The sequence below is a fragment of the Strongylocentrotus purpuratus genome, unplaced genomic scaffold (assembly GCF_000002235.5).
Source record: "Strongylocentrotus purpuratus isolate Spur 01 unplaced genomic scaffold, Spur_5.0 spur5_contig_828, whole genome shotgun sequence".
Classification (NCBI taxonomy): Eukaryota; Metazoa; Echinodermata; class Echinoidea; order Camarodonta; family Strongylocentrotidae; genus Strongylocentrotus; species Strongylocentrotus purpuratus.
The window spans coordinates 294,449-313,852 of NW_022145533.1; the positions used below are offsets into that span (position 1 = coordinate 294,449).

The 19,404-nt window shown below is 36.8% G+C and overlaps 2 protein-coding genes across 2 annotated transcripts; both read right to left on the bottom strand.

Annotated features, from left to right (window-relative positions):
• Nucleotides 1-3,709: 3,709 nt before the first annotated feature.
• LOC757110 (uncharacterized serine-rich protein C215.13) lies at nt 3,710-8,730 on the bottom strand. The gene is made up of 4 exons (XM_030983251.1): nt 8,030-8,730; nt 6,871-6,963; nt 4,991-5,154; nt 3,710-3,889 (listed from the first exon to the last, which is right to left on the bottom strand). The coding sequence occupies exons 1-4, from the start codon at nt 8,454-8,456 to the stop codon at nt 3,797-3,799; spliced, it is 777 nt and encodes a 258-aa protein (XP_030839111.1). The 5' UTR covers nt 8,457-8,730; the 3' UTR covers nt 3,710-3,796.
• On the bottom strand, nt 8,500-16,590 carry LOC105441510. Its single transcript, XM_030983299.1, has 7 exons — nt 16,551-16,590; nt 14,081-14,252; nt 12,123-12,259; nt 10,373-10,970; nt 9,768-9,843; nt 8,642-8,776; nt 8,500-8,561 (listed from the first exon to the last, which is right to left on the bottom strand). Exons 2-7 carry the CDS (start codon nt 14,231-14,233, stop codon nt 8,500-8,502), a joined length of 1,161 nt encoding a protein of 386 aa, XP_030839159.1. The 5' UTR covers nt 14,234-14,252; nt 16,551-16,590.
• Nucleotides 16,591-19,404: the final 2,814 nt, after the last annotated feature.

The window sequence follows — 19,404 nt, forward strand, 5'->3', positions numbered from 1 at the left end:
TATTTTTAATCAGTACCCTAACCCAAAGCCTATGATGGCCAAAATACTAAATATAACACTTACCCTAACCTCAAACTGAAATCCAAATACAAGACTAATGCTAATTGTAGACATATTTAGTGAGTAAAACTGAAATGATTATCGGTGGTTTAAATCACCCTATAATAAGGCCTACAATATGTTGTATTGCCCTTAAGAAAAAAAATGTATTAATGAATTCAAAACATAGAAATATCAGCCCAAAGAGAGAGATAAAAAAAAAAAATTCCGACCGACCGACCCATGTTTTAGCAACTATAAAAGGCAATACAACAATTTTTTTTTTTTTTTTTTTTTTTTTTTTTTTTGGGGGGGGGGGGGGGGGGGGCTAAATTCTACGAAGTGGCGTATCTAGGGGGAGGGGGGGGGGGTAGCCTACAGATCGAGTTGGAATAAACGTGCACCCAAAGCCATACTTATTAGATACGCCTCCATCATCTAGTCCTATTGTGAAATGTGCCCAATATGTTTTAAATCAGCATATTCATGGATTAAGCAGCTACTATTTATCAAGCATTCATCAATAAATGATTTATTATCATCGAGGCCATGGTTCAAAGGGGGTGTGGGCTACAACCAATAAGGGCAATGTCGATCCACCCAAACAGACAAGTCAAAACAACACACACACACATACACATATGCATGCAAGATGAATTTGCCTTTACTCTGTCATCAGTTTATTCTAAAGGAAATGATGCAGATCGAGTAGTTTGTTTTTCTGTTTTGATGTCCGCATGCTTTTAAATAGGCATGTTTTTATATACCAGCTCTTAGAGAAGACATCTGGGAAAAAGAATATGATGGATGACATCACTTCTGGGGACGTTTCACAAAATTTGTCATCAGTGACAAATGACAGTTTTTGTTATAAGCTACTGAAATCCTTGCTTCTGATTGGTTATCAGCAGATTTGTCACTGGTTTTTGTCATTTGTCATTAAAAAAAGGCTTTGTGAAATGGGTCCCTGGAGTCTGGACTGAGTGACTTCTGTTGAAGTAAAGCCAACTCAAGTACAATCACTATCTGTCTGTATTTTCTTTTCTCCATATTCTATACTTCTCCCTCATTCTGTGTTCCGCTCATCAAATAGCCCCAACATACTATTTCCTTTTCCTTGCCCTCATATCTATTCATATACTATTATGCATTAAAAAAATACAAGTGATAGCAGTGATCGAGCGTATTAAGACAATAACCCCCTTGGAACAATCAACCCCGGAAAACTACCCCCCCCCCTCCCGAGGACAATAACCCCCCGGAAATTACTTTTTTCGGGGGGTAAGTGTCCTCGGGGGGGGGGGGGGGTGATTGTCCAGGGGGTAGTTTTCCTATATTAGAACCGTGATCGAGGTACCTGTACATCAGTTTTACGTCAGTCTATTATTTGTATTCAATGTTACTCATGTAACATATTTCGTGTAACTTTAATATTCTACCTTACATGTTTGCTTATTATTGCAACTTTTCATATATTTTAGTATTTTAGTTGCACTTAAAAATTATAAAAAGATAATTCTGTGCCTGCCAGTCTTGTTTCAATAAAGCTCGATTGAATTGAAAAAGGTTTATGAAACAAATAAAGATGAATGGTCTTATCAAGACATCAAGAGTGTCGAGTGAAATGACACGACTTACATGTAAGCAAGGTATTTTTGTATCTTCTCTGTACTTTGCTACGTGTGGTTGCCTCTCCAAAGGGTACGTGGAGATCGAGCCCCCCCCCCCCCCCACACTCAGTATTATTTAGGTCACGCGTATGCATGTTCCTTTCCTTTGAAAGCACCCTTTTAAAGTCAATACGGGCTGATTTTTGTTGTGTTCTACGAGCCGGACTTTCTTGCATGAAAAGTACCCCTTTACCGGAGATTTTGGGAACATGAATGCGATCCCTCCGTTCCCGGAATGAGAGGGGGTGGGAGGTGGAGAGTGTGCCAGTGTCTAAAAAAACTAGGTGATTACCCTATATATATTTGTCCTCTTCTTTCAATAAGAACCCTTTTTGATACCCTCCTGAGCTCCCTCCCCCTCTTTGAAAGATTCTCCACCGCCCTTGAACTCATCACTGTAACTTATGTTTTGATCTCGTAAATCACTATACTATTTCTACTCTCAACTCAATAGCACCACATTCAAACTTCATTTATTTTTTATCTCAACTCGATACTAGTTCCACTTATTTTTCCCTTCGTCATCTCCAATTCTAGTTATTCATTTTCTTTTAAATGTACATACAAATCCCAAGAAAAAGACAGTTACAGCACAACCTATACAATATCAATATTTTTTAATCAATTGAAATTGCACTACTGGTATATCGTATTCACACACAAGAAGGATATTTAGATAAACTTAATTAGACAAATAAGATATGTTTTTTGCATGTAGTATATAACATAGCATTCAAATCAATAAATATAATTTTATTGCAATTATCATAACTTCATTTTTATTTGATGATCTCACCAATAATATTTGAGTTCGAGGTATATTTATTTCTTGGTATACTAGTAAAAGTGTGTTCTATGCATAAATAAGCATAAAATAACATAAAAATCAAGAAAAAAAGAATATGTTAGAGTAATTAACACTGCAATTGCTTTTTTTTTATCTATCATACTCACCTGGATAATTTAAAAAAATAAGATACAGGTTTATTTGACCAAATTTGTGTTTTTTTGCATAAATTAGCATATTCAAAGGTGAAATCCACCCTGATATCAAGTTGGTTTTAATAAAAGCAGAAAATTAGAGAAATGAATTAGTGAAAACTAATGAAAACCAAAAAGTCCTATCAAAACAAGATTGGAAAGTTATGAATTTTAAAAGTTGTCATCTGTGAAATACAAATTGGCAGCAATGTAACATATCTTGCTAGCTCCTCTCCAATTTGCTCTGTACAAAAGATATCATAAACTTTCCTTTTCTTATTGATTACCGAATAGATTTGTCTCATACAGGCATCGCATTAAAAAACATAATTGCAATAGTTATAATTAGGGGGAATGTATGACTGAAAATTTTCTTAAAGATAAAGGTGAGTTCTGGTCATGCGATTGCATCGTAAAAGAAAAGTTGATCATGTAGCATGTAAGGATTGGTCTGTACTGCAAAGTTCTGGATTCATCAAAATCACAATAAATTTGGCCCAGTCTTGGTAAAGTAACAAGCACTATACACAGAAAGATGCATATGGGACTACACAAATGGTGCCGGGGCTACTAACCTTGATTTCCTTATCTTTCTATGCTCATTACTCAGCCAGTATACATTTTCTACCAACATTGTTTTTCAAATGACATTTATTTGTAAGCTTGAACATTCAGTGTAAGTTTTGTTTGATTCTGTGAGAATTCATTTTTTTTTTTTTATACCAGAACTCAAGTTTATCTTTAATTCTTACCCTGTAACATGGAGGTATCTCACTTCTAACTTTCAGCATGTGAAACACTGGCTGAGATTGGGAAATGATACAAGGATATGCTCAGTAAAGGAATGATCCACAGTAATATCAGCAATGCAACAGATGTTTCATACTATAGAGTACCGAAGCTGTGACGTCATAAAAATGTATTTTTAGAATTTCTCAATTTTTTCTTCATTTTCCGGAAGAGCATCAAAAATGATGTCCAAATGTCGAAAACCAATTGAATATGTTAAGTATTGGCTTGAGAAATTCTAAAAATTGATAGATGATGACGTCACACTTCACCACTATATATTCAGTGGGGCTTATCAATACTAATATAAAGAAATGCTATAAAGTAAGATTCCTATCTTCTTCTTCTAACGATGTTTCTCTTTGGTCCTTGTTTCTTCTTCTTCTTCGCTTCTTTTGCCTTTTGATAAACTGCATGGAAAATAATGAAAAACACAGAGATGGCAGAGAGAGAATAGAGAGAGTGAATGACAGGGAGAGAGAAAGAGAGAGAGACAGTGAATTAGAGAGAGAGAGAGAGAGAGAGAGAGAGAGAGAGAGAGAGAATAGAGAGAGTGAGAGAGAGAGAGAGAGAGAGAGAGAGAGAGAGAGAGAGATATATAAAATGAGTTACTGGCGATGTATTGTGTCATTAATTTGTTTTCAAAACCTCACAAAGGTTACATGTACAGTGTTAAAGCCCCACTGTACTACTTGTAGCTACTTGCTTCCTCTATAAAGAAAACAATGCCTAAGCAGTACCAGGTTTGAAGTTCATTTCTCCAATGGTCTTTGAAATATTTATATGTAGATGGGGCTAAACGGGTGGCCACCAGAGCGGCATATACAACAATACTCTGCACCATTCATAAGTAGTGTAACATCTCATATAAGAAAAATGGTTTGTTTAAATGTGTTGGTAGGAAAATAAAATGCTAACTCACAGCACCAATTGCAAAGTGGGGACAGTATCAATACTGATGAAGAACTCTAGGTATTAAGTAAGACCATATATTCACTACAATGGCAATCCTGAAACAACTGTGTCAAATAGACAGAGCTAAAGGGTATTAAATGGTACTGAAATCATTGAAATACAAGACACAGTTAATTTATCTTTGAGTCTTACAGTACATCGAGTGGTACAGTCAAACCTGCTTTAGTGACCACCTGTCTACAAAGACCGCATTTGTTGTTTCCCTTGAAAATGGTTTAAAGGAACCTGTCTACAAAGACCTCCTATCTTCAAAGACCACATTTGTTGTTTCCCTTGAAAACGGTTTCTCATTGAATTATGTACTAAAGGAACCCGTCTACAAAGACCACCTGTCTTCAAAGGCCACAATTGTTGTTTCCCTTGAAAATGGTTTCTCATTGAAATATGTACTAAAGGAACCTGTCTTCAAAGACAATCTGTCTACAAAGGGTACTTTTTGTGTTGCCCTTGGGCGGCTGCTATAGACAGGTTTGACTGTATCATGAACATAGAAGGAGGAAAGGAATGACAAAATATGCATCAAAACAAAAACTTACTGATTTCGTGTTTTCCAGAGTAGTGTAGCAGTAATCTTCTTGTAATGAATCCAGAAAGGCTTGGTGTTGTCTCATTGTGTTGGTGACTGCTAGCTGTGTCTGTCGGACTTGCTCTACTAGGTTTGCATGCAACGCCAGCGAAGTAGAGTCAAAAGAACTCAGCGCTAAAAAAGATGACGTGAAACAATCTTAATCTTAATAATTGATGACAAGTTAAATACCACATTTTCAAATTTCTTGAACACAATATATCTAGCCTAATATCGTTTAGTAGGTCCTATGGAAGCCCTGTACCAGAAATGGTGCTTTTATCCGGCAAGTAACAATAATTTCACTGAGCCACCTGACTACTAGGACCATGTACAAAAAACTAAAAACATTGAAATTATCCCTGATAATGTAATCACAATGTAGAGGTACATGTATATACCTATGTCTAACATTTGTATATTTTTCGCTTTGAGGTCTCCCTTTGGAGCTATCCCTTTTCCCCAGAAAGTGTCCTTTTGTTATTGGTGCCCCCCCCCCCCCTCCCTTTGAAAGATGCTCCGCCGCACGTTTTGGGGTGCTGTGTAGCAACCCATTATCTGAATTTTAAGAACTTGATGTAAAAAGATGTGCTTCATAGTAATGAAAGCACAGGGCTAGAGAAAATGAGAGGGGGTGGAATCCACTAGGCCCTATTAGGGTTAAACTATTTCCATGGCCAAGATTTTTGTTGTTGTAATGATTGCTAACGACTAAACAAAACAGGTTAAGAAAGAACATAGAAATATGTACATAATAAGGTTTAAATAAAAATTAAAAAAAAATATATTTTGGGAAAAATAAAGGTTGATTTTGGTTTGATTTATTGCAGAATAATCCAGTGCTTTGGCAAAATTTGACAGAATTTTTCCAACTTCTAAATCAAACCGGGCTCAAACTTAAGCGAGTCCCAAACTGGAATTTTTCCGGATCGTAACGGATACCCGACACCCGAGTTACCTGACATGGGTTTGACTACCAGTACTAGGACCATCTTGGATAAACTCTTACATTTTTTAGTATTGTAAAATATCCTGGTCCCTGAAGTATGCGGACACTTCAAACTGAACAATGAAACATCTCGTTTTCCTGTCAGTAATTTGGCAGTTATTTGTGATAACATCTACATGTAGGATTGACAGGTAACCTGACTGATAACCAAATATTTCAATGGGGTCTCTATCAATTTCTTGACCCACAAACCAAAATACAGAAAGGACACTATAACATGTCTACTTTAGCCTGGTTAAATTAAGGATTCTTGTAATAGCTCTCCCAAAGCATATTTATATTTTCACTAAAGTATGATATAAATTAATTTGATAGTTAAAGATGAAGTTGAGTTCTGGTCATGCGATTGCATTGTGAAAGAAACGGTGTGGAATCGACCAGAAAAGGTTGATCATATAGCATTTAAGTATTCGTGTGCATTGCAAGGTTCTGGAATCATCAAAATGATAAGAAATTTGGCCAAGTCTTAGTAAAGTTACAAACACTGTATATGGGACTACACGAACATGTGGCGTAAAAATCCCTTCTGTTTTTACGATGTTATATGACATATTTAGAATATGAAGGCATTTGAAGAGCCATGCTTTTCTGGGAACATGTTTTATCTGATGTCTTTCCACACTTGCATAATAACAATGATAACACTCACAAATTATATTTCACCTCTTCCCAGAACTCAACCTTCTCTTTAAAGGGTATTGTATTGATATAATTTATTTGTACATGAGGGTCTCCCATAATGCCAAATGCATGTTAATACTTAGAACAAAGTGAAATTTGCTACATGGTTCTTTTAATTTTAGAAAAAGTTTTGAAAAAAAGATACAGATAAAATAACTTACTCTGCAAAACCATTGGGTCCACAACATGAGACACTGTGTCCTTAATGTTTGAACTTAGAAGCTTGAAGTATCCTGGTGTCTGGAAATCATAATCTATATTCAAGAGATGAAGAATGAAAAAGTAAAACAAAAAATAGGGAAATGTATGAGAATAAAATAACCAAGAGAATCATGAGGGGAAGAGGGACAAGGATGTGGGAGTAAAAAGGGAGAAGGAATAAGGGAGAAGAGATGAAGAGGATAGAAAAAGGAAGAGCAATACAGAAGTTGAGTGAATGAGGAAGAGAAGAGAGATAGGAGAAAATAAAACCCACAACATATCAGTTGTAAAGACAAAGACAAAACTTAATATTCAAATAGCAAACATTATCAAGACTCAAGGCCAAGTTAACCTGGGCTTAAAGATAAAAGGCCAGTTATGGTCATGCAATTGCATTGACTGTGAAAGTAACGTTGTGGAATCGATCAGAAAAGGTTGTTCATCTAGCAAATAAGTATTGGTGTGTACTGCAAGGTTCTGGAATCATCAAAATTATAAGAAATTTGGCCCAGTCTTGGTAAAGTTACAAGTACTGTACACAGAAAGATGTATATGGGACTACGCACACGTGCACGACACGTGCGTTATATCTATCATGTCCAAATAGATGTAATAATTTACCAAATATATCAATTAGTAGGCGGTTTCTCGGCAAAAGATGTATGATCACGTAGTAGTCAAAACATATTCTTTCACATGATTGGTAATAAGAGCTTCCATTTCATTTTTTGAAAGGGGGGCGTTTCCAAAACTGGTCTTTACCTTTAATATCAAACCATTTAAGGTGAAGACATGGTATATACTTACAACAAGAATATTGATAGATCAAAGTATTGAGAGACAAAACGTATGCAGTTCCAGATGCGGCAATGCAAAATGTGTTGCTTTTCTTAATCCTCCCAGTTTACTGGCAGCTACAAGTGTACATGACAAAAATTTCACTCTTTCATACACTGTAATTCTACCAAGTTATGTAATACATAGCTCATTCTGAATCCCGCCTAGCTGATAAAATACATTTCATTCACTTTAGTATTATTCATAATTCTATAAGTTATATGATAAATGATTTTCTATTGCAGTATTGCCTATGGTGATGAGAGCTACATGCATGTATACCTTTAAGCCAATGATGGTTGATGGAATGCAAGGAACCAGAAGTTTGAACAGCTGCATCATGTCCTATACGTTTCGAAACGATACTTGGTCGACTACTTCTAGAATCGCTTCCACTATGGGAGGTAGAGAAATCGCTCGCGATAGTCTGGTCATCCGATACAGTCGCATCATCAGAATGCGATAAGGTGTCAAAATCATGCGAGTAGGAAACAGATCTAGAAGGCGTGATGGTATCGATGCTGGTGTCTGAGACCTTGGATCTCGTATTGTTGCTAGTAGAAAGAGAAGAATTTGAGTCTGACTTTGAGAGGTAGCTTCTCGACTCGCTGTACGAGGCGACCGAAGAGTAAGAGTCTGCGCTAGTCCTGCTACTCTCTGGAGTAGTACATGTTGAAGCGATGGAGTCCGCAACCGTTGATGGACTCATTGTTCTTATACTCTCAATGTCTTTGTGATGAGATATGTCATCATCATGACGAGAAGAATAGTCCGGAGTTTGTGAGGTGCTTGGTGGCAGCAAATCGTCGATGGTCTGTAGACCAAAAATGTCTTTGTGATGAGATATGTCATCATGATGAGACGAAGAAGAGTCCGGAGTTATATGCGAGGTGCTTGGAGGTAGCAAGTCATCGATGGTCTGTAGACCAAAAAATGTCAGCCCTACATCCTCTCCTATCGATGACTGAACACTAGATTCAACCACGGATTCAACCACGGATATATGTTCCAGATTTTCTGCGAGATAACCTGTGGAAAGTAAGATATAGTCAAATCATTAAGAATACAGGAAAAACATGAAAATGTGTTATGATTTGATGATCAATGTTTTATTTCCTCAATTTCTTGTTATCATTAAAATCACAACAGATTTTATGATGAAAGCCTGGGATCTTAATAGTCATGTCCTCATTTGGCAAATTTCGGTCAATATTTGTTTTTCCACCTGCTCAACCAAGCTGTAATGACCAGGGTTGGCATGATTTAAATAGATAACAAGTCCATGTGAAGGTCAAAAAAATTTGTGACCTAATACAAATGATGGACTTAAAGCACGAATCACCTTTTTTTCATCATTTATTGTGTTTGATACATGCATATATAGTCAAACCTGCTTTAGTGACCATCTGTCTACAAAGACCACATTATTTGTCTCCCTTGAAAAGGGTTTCTCATTGAAACATATACTAAAGGAACCTGTCTACAAAGACCACTTTTTATGTTTCCCTTGGGCGGTCACTATAGACAGGTTTGACTGTATATGTGTGTAGTTTAAACTACCGGTAATTTGACAGACATGTGTGTTAAAGATTTTCGTTTTAATTACCTCAAAAGTGTACATTTTTTCCTAATTTTGTGCTACTATATCATTTATTTTGTTGAAAATTCAAGACCTTTTTTTGTGGCCAACCAATTCTGTGCAAATACATTTACATGTAATTCAACTTTTCTTTTGTACTTATTCATGCTAATCCCATTTTGACACAGTAAACGATGTCATACATGGTTGGAAATTAAGTCAGGAGCACTGAATTTTATGTGAATATGCATCGACTACTCTATGAACAAGTCTTTTATTTCTCTTAGTCCGATTTCAGTATTTAAATCTACCAATTACACATAAAGTGTTATTAAGAAGTAATAACATTTATGAGCTGATTTTAAATGCAGGGTACTAGCACAGAACCTTTGAATACAGAACAAAATTGTCCTGGAGATAAGAGTAGCAGCAGTAACATACCCGTATCTGAGAGCCTTCGAGGGGATGCTCGATTCTCTGATACTTGATCTGAAACTGTATCGGCTTTCTGCACATCCTGTCAAGGTACAAAGAAATGACAAAACATTACAACAAATTTGTCATATTGTTTATCTACATGAACATGATCAAAGTATGGTAATAGAATGGGTTATAGTTACATCTACATGTACCTTCTTTGAGTGACAACAAGCCAACAATGCCTTAATAGCTCAAAAAAATTGTGAGTGTTCACAAGAGTAAGAGCGAAAGAAAGTAAGAAAAGAAAGAAAGAAAGAAAGTAAGAAAAGAGATAGAAAAGGGAAGGGAAAGGGGGCAGGGCAGAAATAATGAGTTGGTCATTCTATAAGTCAGAACTATGAATGCATTGGCCTCGAAGAGTCAATACACACTAAGAATATCAAACATTAAAGTCCAGTTCTGAGCTGAAAAGAGAAAATAGAAATATTGGCAAACAATATTCTATTAATAAACAAGACAAATGCGACTGCGTCTCCTACATGTATATATGCCTCCGCACTAAATTCAGTATAGGAAATGGATAGATTTATTTGTGACATATCACTATGAAAACAAATTACCCCTACCTTCACAAAAGAGGAGTATTCCGCGGTGTCTCCTATCAAATAGTCAATACTCTCTTCATCTGTATCAAGCTCTGCCATTATTTTGTTGTACACGTTCCGTCTACTGCTGCTCTGTTGTGTGTTTCTAATAGGAGTAGATGTCAGAGGCATTGTGGCACTTTCTGATTTGGCTTTGGTTGATAGCTTTGCCTTCATCTTAGACTCTGTCGCATTAGATTTAGAAGCCATGCGAGGGTAATTTTCAAGTTGGGTGGCAAAGGAAGACGGATTCTCTTGCTTAGATTCCCCATCGACTACTGGCTCCACTTTACCCGATGGCTTTTTCATGAATCGGTACTTGTCTCTATTCTCAGCAGGCGCAGGAGGGCTGGAAGTATCTACAGTGACATCAAGTTCTTGGTACTGGTCGCGAGACCTATCGTCAGACGAATCACTGTCTACTATTATCTTCCTGGAAGCTATCTTTGCATTGTATTTTGAGGCTCGCTGAAGGGCACTGGATGTGAAGCTCGTAGACTTCTTCCCTGACATCGGTCTTGCCGACTGTTGAATGCTCTGTGCACTTCGGGAAGAGCCAGGTAGTACTGCACTTGCAGTGCTGCATTTAAGAAAAACAGAAAATGAAAGCAATTATTTTAGTTGGACTAATTTCAATTCACTTTAATCAAGTCAGTATACAAATTTGTCAGATGGCTTAGCGTCAAATTTATCAATTACCGTTAAAAAAAGGGTAATTATAACATTGAGATTTTTTTGTACAAACGCCATGGGACCCTCAATCACACATATCCAGTATATGAATATTTATGCCGGGGGCTCCTACCCTACCATCATTCAGCAGGTCCTAATGAAGCCCTGTACCAAAAAAGACGTTTGTACAACAAAAACTCAATGTTATAAATCTTTTTTTTTAATGCTCACTACACACCCCCCCCCCCCCACTGAGCGAAATATTTATCAGCGCGTTTAAGTTTTTCTTTTGTTAGTGCTCACTGCTTTGATAGTTCTCATTCTACCATGGTAACAAAGAGCAAGACAGATGGACGAACAAATAACCACTGTGGCAGAAGATATCAAAATACCTTGCTTGCATGTAGCGATGCATTTAACTAACGTATTTGTCGGCGTAAAGGCTGCAGTATTTTTGGAAGAGAAAATATTAAAAAGTCGGGGTGCGGCCTTTACGACGAAAGAGTAAAAAAAAAAAAAAAAAACGAAAAAAACTTCAAATTTGCACGTATGGGACTACAAACGGTAAAATAACAATACCACTATGGTACAGGACATTACCAAACATCTTACCGACAATTTTATCTTGCATTGTTGACATGAAGACGAAAATAAGTCTAAGTTCGTGCCAATGCATTGCAAAGGTAAAGGAAGGGACAGTTTAACGGAGCTGCCGCGAACATCCATCCGAATTCGCCATTTTGTTTTTTCCATTTCATGCAGTTTCGCATTACACCGTACATTGTGGTAGGGGTATATCGGACACCAAATCTGCCTGCGTTCACTTTTTTAGCTAAACTTCCGGTAAATTATAAGAATATGGATGAATTTGGTATCAGTTTGTAAAAAAAAAATAGTGTTTTCGAGAAAATTATGATTATTTTGTTTTGTACGTTTGGTTTTTTTTCCCTTTTTTTTTTTCCCTCTTTGAAATGTAAAAAATGGGGGTGCGGCCTTATTGCCGGCAAATACGGTAACCACTTAACACCCTTATGATTAATGTCTTGATTAAAATACTTGCCTTGATTTTTTCATAAACTTCATTGAACTGGAGTTCTTTGCTTCATCAGAAAGACTCAAGTCACTCATTCCAGAACCGATGTCATCCATGTTCTTCTTTTTCCCAGATGTCTTCTTTGAAAGCTGGGATAAATAGGCCTATTGTATAAAGGCAGATCATAAAAAGGGAGCAACATGAAACATAAAGAAATTACTCTGTACCTTTTGTAAAGTTCATTAACACTGGAAGTAAACTCAGCCCTAAACTACTATAGACAGATACCTGGGTGGTGACGGGGTCCCCAAGGGGTGTTGTAAATATAAAACATCAACAGTTTATAGCCCATTGCCAACTGGAATCACCACACCCACCTGCAGAGTATGATGCTTAAGCAATATCTTGTATGGTGTATAAAGTGAAACAAATATTGAAATCATCCCTGATAATGTTATCACAATGTATTACATACCAATGTCTAAAAAAAATTGTATTTTTTCGCTTTGAGATTTCCCTTTGTAGGTGCCCTTTTTTCTTGGTGCCCCCCCCCCCCCCACCCCACTTTGGAAGTTGCTCGGCCGCCCCTGGAGCACATTAAATGTGCATTTGGACAGGAAGGTCAAATCTTACTTTTTAGTACCGGTTTTTCTCGCAAGAGTATATTTTCTTCTACATGTAAGTAGTTTTTAAAAAATTGAAAGCATCAAATACTCTAAAAGTTGGGCACCTTTTGTTGACCTACGTTTGTATGATCTTGAGTTTGTTATGACCCTGGCAACTGGTCTCTTTTTGATCTCCTATAGTCCTAAAAACAGAGTAAGCTATTACAATATTTCCTTGGAGACATAAGGAACAGGATGTGCTCATTAGTGTTCTAGGACATTGTGATAATTCCTTCACAGAAACCTCTACTTTTACAGTTCTAATCCTTCTTTTGTCACCTTGCAGCACTTGCAAACCTCTTGTGAGTCAGATCACTTGAAAAAATTACACATTCTAAAATCAAAATGCATTTTTCTGTCCCCTAGTATTCTATAAGACTGGAATTCATCTCATTTTTGATTGGGTTAGGAACATGCAACTTTGATGAGTCGCAATTTACCAATTTGAAGCTGATATTCTCCTCTTTCAGAAGTAGACCCAAACTTTAAAAAAAATGCAAGTACACAACCCAAACCATCTTTGGTTTCATGTGCTGGGTCTTGTAATACTGTGTTTTCTTTATACTCCTGAACTGTTCATACTCTGTTAACCCATAGGATGTGTCATCAAGTTTTGTACAGATTATTTTTTCTTTCCTTTGAGGCGATTGGTCCTCTATCTAAATATTCAAGTAAAGTAAATTCCTTAATTTAGGTTCAAGCAAATACATTAAAAATACATGAAATATATACAGTCTAAGGGCTAAGGCAAAGTATCACAAATTATGTGTTTCTTACCCCTGTCCGCAACATTTCTTGGTGGTGGCATGCCGCTTCAATATTGTTAAGATCTCTATGTACATGTATACTCTGTAGTTTGAACGTAGCACATTGATTAAAAGAACAATACCATACTGCTGTGCCACTATATTTTGTTTGTAGTGCATAGTTATTTACCACAGACAAGCACCAACTTTTTGCACTGTACGGTGCTTGTACATGTATGTGGTCTGTGACAGAGAGAGAAAATGATTTGATTTCTGATTTTTGTTTCTGAGTTGACAAACTGAAGACAAACTTCTGTGATAAAGTAAAGCTTTCTCTCAGCAGCCCTTATATAAATGGCTGCCATCTTTAAACAAATAACAACAAATCCCCAAAATAACTTAAGGGCTTCCCTCACTGATCTTTTAAAAAAACAATTAATTTTGTTACTTGTCCTAATACATTACAAAAAAGAACAGTAATGTGAGAATTAGGAGAGCCATCAAAACAATTGGGAGTTTTGTTGAGATGACCAACCATCAATGAATATGAATGCCTGCAGCACATGATACTCACAGCAATGTCATCATCTTCGGTGTTCTTGCTTGGCTGTTTTGGTTCAGTTTTCTTGGAGGTCCCTCTACCATCTAATGTAAAGTGCTGACCTCTCATACGACTTCTGGACTTCTCAAGAATAGCGGCAGCTCCGCCTGCAACCGAGTGCTTCATTCTGTATCTTCTGGATTTACTGAACACAGACAAAGAGATCAAATTATTAGCAAAAAAGCCTTTCTATACAACTCACAAAACACAAGCAATTTTTATAATGAATTAAAAATGTCCTTCCATTCCCAAAGCTGTTTTTGTTTTGTTATTTAAGACAGTTTTAAGTAGAAATAGAAGTCCTAGTCTAATGTATTTTGAAGTCAGCCACAGTGATTCAAATACAGTCGACTACCACCCAATACTATACGTACCTCCAGTTAAAACTCAGACGAGTAATCTATATTGTGGAGGACCAACCAACCAACTTGAACCACAAGTATCAGTGACATGTCATAATTTCATAAAATGTAGGCAAATTTTGCAGTGCAGTATTCCACGCAATGGCAATCACACGCTCAGAGTCTGAGACAACTTTATAGCTCACTGGCCAAGATATAGTGTTGCTTCAGTTCAGCTTCATCCACACTCACTGCACTGCGCGTGCCTTAAACTCGCTACCGGGTAGCGAATTTTTTTTCCGTACTCGAGAGAGCAAAAATCCCATGTGCGCATGCGCGTGGACTTATGATTTCTCTGCTACTTCCCATACGAAATGTACATGTATTCGCATCTACTGTGCACGATTCGCGTTCTACGAGTAAACGATGGCATAGTAGTCTTCAAACACAGACTCTGATTTGCCAGTTTGACAAATCAATATGCGTATGTGTCGCGATGTGCTTATTCAAGTCTGTGTAGTTGTATGATTCAGACCCAGTAGTGCATATGGAAATACATTGCAACTTGTATAGAATGGTATAGTAGTCTGCAAGCACAGACGCTAATCTGACAGTTTGACAACATACTAGTAGTGTGCTGAGAAGTACTTTATTCAAGTCGCCAACTTGTATAGAATGGTATAGTAGTCTGCAAGCACAGACGCTAATCTGACAGTTTGACAACATACTAGTAGTGTGCTGAGAAGTACTTTATTCAAGTCTGCGTAGATGTATGATTCAGACCCTACTGGTGCGTGCGTTAGAAATGCATCTCAATGTGTAGAGTGTAGTATAGTAGTCTGCAAGGACATAATAATATATTGTGTATTGATGAGTAGTGATTTTATGCAAGTTTGTGTAGTTTAATGATTCCAGACCCCATGGTAGGCCTATGTATTGTGCCACTGCTCTCTCACACTCTTTCTCTCTCTCTCTCTCTCTCTCTCCATATCTCTCTCTCTTTCTCTCTCTCTCTCTCTCTCTCTCTCTAGCCCTCCCTCCAGTATGCTCGCACTCTCTGTATTACTTTTATTTATAATCATGGTCTGCTGAGAGCCAGAAGGATGTTAACTCTTAACACAACGAATGCCCTTCTGGCTCTGAACAAACCCACACACCATGAGGTCATAGAAAACTACGAAAACTTGAATAAAAGCACTACTCAATACACAATAGGCCTATATTATTCTGTCAAACTGTCAAAGGAGAGTCTGTGCTTGCATACTACTATGCCACTCTATAAGTTGAGGTGCATTTCCAATACACGCACCAGTAGGGTCTGAATCATAAAACTACTCAGACTTGAATAACACTATTTTGTCAAACTGTCAGATTAGCGTCTGTGCTTGCAGACTACTATGCCACTCTGCAAGTTGAGATGCCTTTCCAATACACGCACCAGTAGGGTCTGAATCATAAAACTACACATATTTGAATATAAAGCACTACTCAAGACACTATGTTGTCAAACTGTCCGATTAGCGTCTGTGCTTGCAGACTACTATACCATGCTATTCAATTTGGGATGCATTTCTGTAAGCACTAAAATGTCTGAATCATACAACTACTCAGACTTGAATACTAGTACTATTGCTACGCACGATATATGCGTAATTGTTTTGTCAAACTGGCAAATTAGAGTCTGTGTTTGAAGACTACTATGCCATCGTTTACTCGTAGAACGCGAATCGTGCACAGTACATGCGAATACATGTACATTTCGTATGGGAAGTAGCAGAGAAATCACAAGTCCACGCGCATGCGCACATGGGGTATTTGCCCTCTCGAGTACGGAAAAAAAATTCGCTACCGGGTAACGCCGACGCCGGAGCTTCCTGGAGTTACCTACCGGGCAGCTCTAGGGGGCTAGAGTCTGATGCCGTGATGGAGTGACCAAAGGTCCCGCAGACTTTCTTTTTCTCGCACAGTACATATCTAGATCTATAAATACCATGTTCTAAGCCTCATTAGAATCGTTATTTATCATATAAAGAGATTGCATACAAGTTTAAAGCTATGATTACTTAAAATAAATGACATCACGAGAAAATCGGGAGGCTTACCGTAACGTAATCGAATTCAGCTCCAGTCAGTTGTTGTCAATAGATTCTACAGCGATTATTAATAGCCTGCCCTCTTTTGGTGGGCGTTTTATTTACTTACTTGGATTTAACTTGAGACGCAAAGTTTCTTATTTGCCCTGGCGTCACACGTTATAGGTAGTTTTTGAAAACTTTATAGAGGATGGGTGTTCATGCATTGCCTCTCAACAACAGATTTGAATAGTGGCAGAAACTTCGTCCTCTGGTAAAAAGAATTCTGCTTCAAGTTGGCATCTGAAGGGGGGGGGGGGTATATGGCGCTCTATTTTTGTTTTACTCAACGCCCCCCCCCCCCTCTCCATTTGAGCACCGGGGGAGGAGCCGTCTTCTTTTTAAAAGTGTATTTATTTATTTCGTTTTATAAAAACAGGGTAGCCCCGTCGGTAATCACATTACTGTTTTCCAGGGGCTCTTTAAACAAATGCAACATGAAGATACAAACTCTTTGAACAATATAAACAATATAAACAATATCTGGATTTTTTTTTTCTGGTTCTGGATTTTACTCCGACAAAGCGGGATCCCGCATCACGTCAGAGGGAATATACCAATCATAGTAATATATAACAGAAAATAAGTAAAGAATAAGAGTGAAATAATGAATTATCAATGATCTGTTCAGATTATATTGAGAATTTATGTAAATATTCATGAAAGAAATAAAGAAAGAAAGGCAATGATCTATCTTTAACATCGCTGCTTAATTGATTGATTGATTTTTATTCGACAAGCTTCCAACATACAACAATATACAATAATAACAGATCAAAAAAAGTCAGCTTGAACAGGATAACCCACGAAAGCTCGAGAGCTTATTTCCAGTGGGGTCCCTTACAGACATGTATAAAATTAATAAGTTAAAATAGTAATATTTACAGACAGATAAGAAAATTAAAAGAACTACTTATTAAAGATAATAATAATAACAACATTAAACTGATGATAGAAATGATATTAAGTACAAGAAGAAAAAAAAGAAGGAGAAGAAGAAAAAGAGGAGAAGGAAGAAGAGGAAAATAATGATGAATTTGTAGAAATTCTATAACGTACGAAAACATAAGTATATACAACATGAAAAAGTATGAACCGACAGAAGAATAAAAATTTCAATCATATAACATGTCATTCACTTCTCTTCTCTGACTGTCAAGTATTAGGTATTCCTTTAATTTCCTCTTAAAATGATCATAGTTTCCTATTTCTTTTACACCATTGGGAAGGGAATTCCAATGTTTTATGGCATTGTAATAAAACGAATTTCCAATACTACCTACTCTTTCAGGTAAGTTAAAGTTGAATCGTCTATTTCTTGTATTATAATCATGTACGTCAGTAACAAGATCGAAGTTGGATCGAATATAATGATTCGACCTAGTATGGTATATTTTATGCACATGATGCAATACGAGTTGTTTTGATCTTTGGTCGACTTCAAGAAAACCAGCTTTAGAAAGTTCGCTGTAGCCAACATGAGTTCTTGGACCAGAACAGTTGATAAATCTCACCATTTTGTTCTGTATAATCTTCAACTTCTTTTGATCTGACTTGTTTATGTTACTATACCATGCAGGGTTAGCATAGTCAAATAAACATTGAATAAGAGCAAAACAGAGTGTACGTCTTGCTTTTAAATCCATACAACTTTGATATCTGTACAAAAATTTCAGACGAGAATTTGCTTTTTTTACAACTGATTCTACTAAAGATGAAAATGAAATTGCGCTAGCCAACTCAATGCCTAAATACTTCACAGACTCTTTTCTCTTGATTGCTTGATTATTGTGTGTCACTTTGAATTCAAATGACTTTTTAGAACTACTTTTAGAACAAAATAAAATGCTTTCTGTTTTTCCCAAGTGTAAAGAAAGCTTATTATCAGTCATCCAATCGACACACGTAGACAGCTGTTCACTGAGCTTTTCCTCAATATATTTAGGATCAGGATTTGAATAGAGTAGTACGCTGTCATCTGCGTACAATAATAGTTTGAAGTCTTTTATACAAATACACATATCATTTATATAACTTGAAAATAGAATTGGGCCTAAAATGCTTCCCTGAGGAACACCGCAAGTTATAGGCATTAGTTTGGAACGAATATCATGAATGGCCACTACTTGGTGCCGATTAGATAAGTAGGATCTAAACCAATCTAAACTTGCCTTATCAAAACCCATTAGTTGTAACTTCTTCAATAAGACGCAATGATTAACTGTATCAAAAGCTTTTTGCAGATCAAGGAGCACCATACCAACAAAGCGCCCTTGGGAAGTTTCTCTCCTCAAATAATCAGTCAAATGAATTAGACATGTTTCAGTCGAATAATCATGTCGAAAACCAGATTGAAATTCATAAATTATATCATTTTCTTTGAAGTATCTTTCAATTTGAACACAGACCGATTTTTCTAGAATCTTTGATGCTACGCTTAAAACACTAATAGGTCTATAGTTGCTAACATCAGTTTTATCTTTCTTTTTATAAAGTGGAGTCACTTTTGCTATTTTCATATCCTCTGGAAAAGTACTCGTCAAGATAGATAGGTTCATTAAGTAACTTAGAGGCTTAAATAAAACCTTCGCACCATCTTTTAGAAATTTAGCTGGAATCAAGTCTAACCCAGTACTTTTTGATACATTCAACTTACGTAACTCTTTGAAAACAAATTGTTCACTGATTGGTAATAACTCGAAGCTGTTTTCACGTACACCTTTTCTTTCGTAAAAGTCACGAATACAATCATTGTCTGCGCTGAAAAAGTCTTTGGAAGGGGGGAGTTTGTCTACTAATTTGGCAGCCACATTTGTGAAATGAG

What these genes read in the sequence shown, in the direction of transcription:
- LOC757110 (XM_030983251.1), bottom strand. Translation starts at nt 8,456, where the DNA reads ATGAGTCCATCAACGGTTGCGGACTCCATCGCTTCAACATGTACTACT. An exon ending in CAACCATCATTGGCTTAAAG is followed by an intron (nt 6,964 to 8,029) that starts GTATACATGCAT and finishes TCTTGAATATAG; the next exon opens with ATTATGATTTCCAGACACCA. An exon ending in GGACCCAATGGTTTTGCAGA is followed by an intron (nt 5,155 to 6,870) that starts GTAAGTTATTTT and finishes CATCTTTTTTAG; the next exon opens with CGCTGAGTTCTTTTGACTCT.
- LOC105441510 (XM_030983299.1), bottom strand. Translation starts at nt 14,233, where the DNA reads ATGAAGCACTCGGTTGCAGGCGGAGCTGCCGCTATTCTTGAGAAGTCC. An exon ending in AATACTCCTCTTTTGTGAAG is followed by an intron (nt 9,844 to 10,372) that starts GTAGGGGTAATT and finishes GTACCTTGACAG; the next exon opens with GATGTGCAGAAAGCCGATAC. An exon ending in TCGAAGGCTCTCAGATACGG is followed by an intron (nt 8,777 to 9,767) that starts GTATGTTACTGC and finishes TACTTTCCACAG; the next exon opens with GTTATCTCGCAGAAAATCTG.